The sequence below is a fragment of the Nestor notabilis genome, unplaced genomic scaffold (genome assembly GCF_000696875.1).
Source record: "Nestor notabilis isolate BGI_N333 unplaced genomic scaffold, ASM69687v1 scaffold9485, whole genome shotgun sequence".
Classification (NCBI taxonomy): domain Eukaryota; kingdom Metazoa; phylum Chordata; class Aves; order Psittaciformes; family Psittacidae; genus Nestor; species Nestor notabilis.
This window is the reverse complement of record NW_009928835.1, coordinates 52,216-58,159: the sequence shown is the minus strand read 5'-3', so window position 1 is coordinate 58,159 and position 5,944 is coordinate 52,216. Positions and strand designations below refer to the sequence as shown.

At 42.9% G+C, this 5,944-nt stretch overlaps 1 protein-coding gene across 1 annotated transcript in view; it reads right to left on the bottom strand.

The window, feature by feature from the left end:
* Window positions 1–628: 628 nt before the first annotated feature.
* The window catches only part of SHB (Src homology 2 domain containing adaptor protein B), a gene marked incomplete at its 5' end in the record, with an annotated part of 43,283 nt that continues 37,967 nt past the window's right edge, over window positions 629–5,944 (bottom strand). The window contains one exon of the mRNA XM_010014702.1: window positions 629–812. Coding sequence (XP_010013004.1) covers window positions 629–812 — 184 coding nt within the window. The remainder of the gene's footprint in view (window positions 813–5,944) is intronic.

The window sequence follows — 5,944 nt, the reverse complement described above, 5'->3', positions numbered from 1 at the left end:
AAATATATAACAAACTACTTTTTCATTACATTCCATCTTCATAAATAATTGACCGTGATTTGCTTTTATAAAATTATTTTAAGATTGTGTGCCTAATAGGAGTTCAACATTTGACTACCCCAAGAAACTGTCTTTAAAACAACCCCGAAACCCACCGGGCTAAGTGAGCAGAGCCACAGGGACTCGCCTGCTAAGCAGCTTCTTCTCAGGTCCACCAAGGGACTCTGGGGTCCCTCAGTCAGGTTACTCTTTCATATGAAGAAGTTTCTCAGGGTAGCAAGAGAATAAAAGTTGCTGGTGTTCTACTGCTGAGAAGAACTTGTTGATTCTTCTCAAAACATGGAGGAAGAACTGTCACTGGGAAATACTTTCATTCACAGAGAAGCTCTGTGAAGGCTGTCTGTTCTCTTTGTACTAAAATAAGATTTCTTTCTGTTATGTAGAAGCCTGGTTCTAGAGGCACCCTGCAGCATAAGAGTACCATATGCAACTGTGCAGAGCACCCACATTCCCAAGACTAAAGGCTGCCACTCCACCACAGACTCAAGCACTGAATTCTGGCAATGAATTCTGTGCAACCCAGCTTACCTCTCACCTCCCAACCACAGGAAGGGGTGAGACTAGATTATTAGAGGGTCCGCACAGCCACAGGGTAGAGCAGTGACAAGTGTTCTGCTCCTTTGATAGGCAGCTTTTTTGTAGTGTAGTAGTGGATGACTTCAGGCACACTGTCGAAGGGAGGGCTGTTCTGACCCAGGATGTACTTCTCTTTGGTCTTCATCAATTTCATGTGCATAAAACCTTGACTGCTCCTGCAAGGAAAGCAAAGTGTTAATTCATGCTTGTGCATAGGGAAGAGGGGATCAGAATCACAACAGGCTCTCCCTCATGTAAGGGAAAGTAGGATAACAACATACAGATAGCTGCTGGGTGACAGGCCAAGGCAGTGGCTAGACCCTGACAGACAATGACAGCCCCAAGCACAGTCCAACGCAAAGGCAGCCTAACCCAGTATGTTGTTTTCACCCCATATGCTATCTAGATCCAGGTGCAAGGCTGGAGATGATCCAGAGGACAACTCTTTTCCTGTTCTACCCCGGTGTTTTCCTTTTTACTGTTCACTGCAGCCAATCAGTCATTGCTTCTGGACCAAAAGGTGTCATTAGTTTTGGTCTGCCAGAGGGCTGAAGCTCTCTCCATCGACACACAGGCAGATCATGAGCCTCACTCAGATGAAGCAAGGCCTGCCCTACCCTTATCCACAGGACAGACAACGCCCATTCCAGCCTGGCAGCATCTGCCCAGAACATGGCTATGTGCAGAACCTGGTGGTTTCAGCTGGGAAAACTTCCCCAGATGAGCCCATTCCCAACATCAATGGCATAAAGGCTTTCATCCGCCCTCTACTGAGCAAAGGCTGCTACCCTGCAGCCTTTCTGCAGGCAGAAACCAGCCTGTGACTTCCACACCTGCCCTAGGTTCAGCTGTACCAGCCATTTTTCCCCTTCCTAGTAGCTGGTGCAGTGCTCTGTTTTGGCTTTAGTCTGAGAACAATGCTGATAAGATACTGATGGTTTAATTGTTGCTAAGTAGCACTTCCCCTGATCAAGGACTGTTCAGTCTCATGCTCTGCCAGGGAGGAGGGGAAGCCGGGAGGAAGCAGAGACAGGACACCTGACCCAACCCAGCCCACGCGCTATTCCATACCACAGCACGTCATGCCCAGGATATAAACTGGGGGGAGTCACCTGGAAGGGCCAGATCGCTGCTCGGGTTGGGCTGGGTATTGGTAGGTGGGCAGTAAGCAATTGCATTGTGCAGCACTTGGGTTTATAGGGTTATTTTTCCTTCCCTTTTTAGTTTTATATTCTCTCCGCTTGTTATTTCCCTTATCATTATTATTATCGGTGCTAGGAGCAGTAGTTTTGTATTGTACCTTAGTTACTGGACTGCTCCTATCTCAACTCGTGGGATTTACATTCCTTCTTTTCTCCTCCCCATCCCACGAGGAGCAGGAGGTAAGAAGGAGGGGAGTGAGCAAGCGGCTGCATGGTTCTGAGTTACTGGTTGGGCTTAAACCACAGCATCAGAAGCATTCAGTTCCTAGATGGCCTGCCTGCACAGTGCATTGCTTTTTTGAGGGAAGGCTCATGATTACACAGGGAAGACTCACATGGTAATAACTGCCCTGTCTCCTTCTGCAAAAGCAACCCATTCAACACAATGCCACTCTGAGGGATAGCACCCACACTACCATATAGTACAGTAATGGCAGAGCTGACCTCATCTCTTCCCAGCAGTGACCCTTCAGTGTCTGCTGTCTTTAGCATGTCATACAGGCTATTTTAAGACTATAGAGTTTAGCCAGAACAAAACAACAGCAAAGGACACCTCCTACACTTCAAGATGTTAAATAAGGCCTAGGTAGAGGACTTTTACAGCTTGCTTCATGTCCCATGCCCTAACTTGTGGCTCCAAACCATTAGACTCTTCCAAGTGTGTCCGGGGACAAATACAGTAGTTAAAAACTGGAGTTGCTCTCTGTCAGCAAGGAAAAACAGTGTAAGGTGACACAGCTACAAGAGGAAAACAAATCATGCCATGTTAAAAAAAAAGCTTCTCTAAAATCTGCCATTTTCTACTTAGCAGGTGTAGCATTCCCTCCAGAAGTGCTTGTAGCACTATAAAGCTCGTATCTTTCAGATATATTCCACAATTCTCTGATGAAGCGACTCTTTCTTTTGAGCAGAAACTACTACAGACACTGTAATTATACCTCTACACACTTAAAATCATGTTTTAAATATCAATTTCTTAGCAGAAAAAAAATCTCTTTTGAATCATAATGGCTTTTTTTTTTTTTTTTTTGCTTTAAACAAAGGTGGCATCTTTAAATACTTTTTTATGAGGACAGATGTATTGTTCCGTTCCTTCAGCTCACTATGCATCTGCTTTGCTACATGATGCCCTAAAAAGATAAATTAATGGAATCCCAGGTGAATGCTCATTTCAGGAGCATAGCAAGAACTGGAGAACAATCTACCAAATGCACTTCAATACAGAAAGGGCAAGGACACATGCCCTTTTTGCAACAGAAAGAAAACATATGTAAACAAACTGCTATAAGCTGTGTATTCATGACAGCTGTTGCTTCCCTAAGAAACGCCTGTATCTAGGTTTGGGTAGTACATAGTCATATAGCATATTGATGTCTATGGCTACCAGAATTCCACGAACAAAAAGCACCTCCTCTATATCAAGACAGGTCAGCCTTTTAGGAGGCGACATGGTTTGTGAATATGAGTAAAAAGGAATGTGACACAGAAGTTATGGATAGCAGTCTGATGGAATTCCAAGGCAAATAGAAAGTTTCTGCCCTTGGGATGAAATAAACCCAGGCAGGAGCGCAAGCTGGGGCATGACTGGCCAGAAAAGAAACTGTGGTGGACAGGACACAGAACATGTCTGCCCATGAAGGCCTACTGCAGCCTGGGCTGTGTAGCAGAAGTGTGGCCAGCTGCTGAAGAAAGTGAGTACTTCCTCTACACAGCACTGGTGAGACTGCAGCTGTATCTGCAACCGGTGCAAGGACTGCCCATAAAAAAGAGAAGCCAGCATTAGAGCAAGTCTAGAGCAGGGCCACTAAACATAGCCTGGGGTGGAAGCACATGATGTACAAGGACAGGCTGAGTGAACTGTGTCTGTTCAGTCTGGAGAAGAAGAGGTGAGATTGAGGGTGCTGGCCTGCAGTCATCCATTGCCTAAATGGGAGAGTTACAGAGAAAATGGACATTTGAGTTGACAAGCCTGAAATGCAACAAAGAGAGTTCCCACTGGACACAGGGAAAAACCTCTTCCTCATGAGAGTGCTGCAGCCCTGGGACCCGGCTCTGACAGATCAGGAGGACTCCACTCTCACAAGTTTTCCAAATTTGCCTGGCCTATATAAAGCACTCAACAACCTGATGAGCATATCCTGGTTGGAGCAGAGGGTTGGACTAGACACCTCCAGAGGCCAATTCCCAACTAGATCTCTGTATGATTCTATGACTAATCTTTACCATTTGTATATTTTCAGCCACTAAGTAGAGCTTCTAATACAACAATAATTTTGGTTTGAAGCATTTGTAAAAATGTACTATTGAAGAAAAAATATCAAAAAACCCCCAAAAAACTAAAAAAGGTATCAAAGAAACCTGTGAAATTAAATGTCAGGACTCCTAAGTAGAACTTTCCTGAAATTGAAACTATTGGATTTGTGCCATTATTTCACAAGAAAGCACACAAAATCCACCTCTATTTCAAGCTAGGCACAAAACACTAATAAGGGGAGATTTTATTTACATATAGGTCTCCTGCTAAAACCAACCGCTAGCCATGGTCTTTGTGGAACATGCCAGATGATTCGGCTGTCAACTGGCCATGTGCAGATGAAAACCTGTGAGGTTGTCTTCATTCAGTTATCAGTAATCTTCATTCTCTTCTGGTATGCCTGGACTCATAAAGAATCGGTGCTTAGTAGTAACTAGCAAGGGCAGAAGCATCTATACATTTAACAGCCCTGTTGCTGCTAGACCAGTGACTGGGATTACAGCAACACTGTTCTGAAAGGAACCTGAAAGTCATACCCCTCTCTCTTCTTGTCCTCCAAACCTTTTAGATTTAAGCTCTGATTTCAGTATGCAGGAAGATTGCTGAAATTTCAGGTAGCAATGAAGAAAAAAATTCATGATTGAACTGGTTGTAAATCAGTTTCTGCTTAGCTTTCCAAGCACTGTTGGAGTCTACCTGAACAAGTACAAGCAGAACATGTGCCTAACAGTGAGTAGTCCTGGTTTTGGAATACTGATTTCTCATCTCTTTCAACAGCAATAACTATTAGAACCTGCCAGGCCCAAGGTTTTCAAAGAGCAGAACTGAAAGAGCAATCCCAAATTCACGTATGTGAACACTGATAAAAGCCAGTGCCTTGAAGAGGTGAGACACACACATTTTGCAAGAGAAGATGCTGGGACCAGACCTAAGTCATGTGATATTGTTACTATATGAATTTTGAATGCACTGTGGTTTCTCAAGTGTTGCAATAATTCTTTCCTAAGTTTTTGTTCAACTGAGGGAAAACAGGGACAAAAGAGTGCCACTACAGACAGTATTTGTTCCTTCCTTTCCGTACTGCAACTATTCCCATGGATTTCAAATACAGAACAGGAGAATTCCTAGTTGCTAATCCCTGCACCAAATTGCTTTGTAATTCTTAAGCACAGGTGTTTACACAGACACAATACTTGATACATGACTAATAGTCACACCTTGCTTAAAATGTTTTGCAACACAACCATAAAACCAAGTGATTTTGAATTACAGCTTTCCCACACATTTTCCTTCAGTTTTCAAAAGCCAGTAAGGATGGGAAAGGAATTGTGCAGACAGCTCATCAGACTGTGCTTTATTTTGATCTTATGCCTGAAACGCAATACAAGAACATTCAAGAAACATTAACTAGATATTAAACCTAGTAATTTTTTCCATAAAATGTAATGGGTTTGAAAGATCATTCATGTTCACAATCATAAAAAATTGGCCAAGTTTCTGAATGCTGTTCTTGCTGAAGAAAATGCTGTTTTGTCAGAACAGATTTTCTGCATTCAGTTGGATGAAATGGCACCTGGATGAAGGAAAAAAGCAACAACTTTGCAGTAACATCAAAAAAATAACATTCTAACAATGTAGGAAGCAGGTTGTTTTGTTTTTCGATTCTGAAATGCTTTTCCATTTTAATGTATCAAATGCTGTCATTTTGAGTAAAACCTATAATGTTTCATGCTAACCTACAGCAACAAAGCAATAAATTAAAATTTCCTCTGAAAAAATATCACACATACCCCCTCAATAACTCTTTGCTTTGAAAAATCATTTATTGGAGCATTGACTTTCCCTCCCCCCC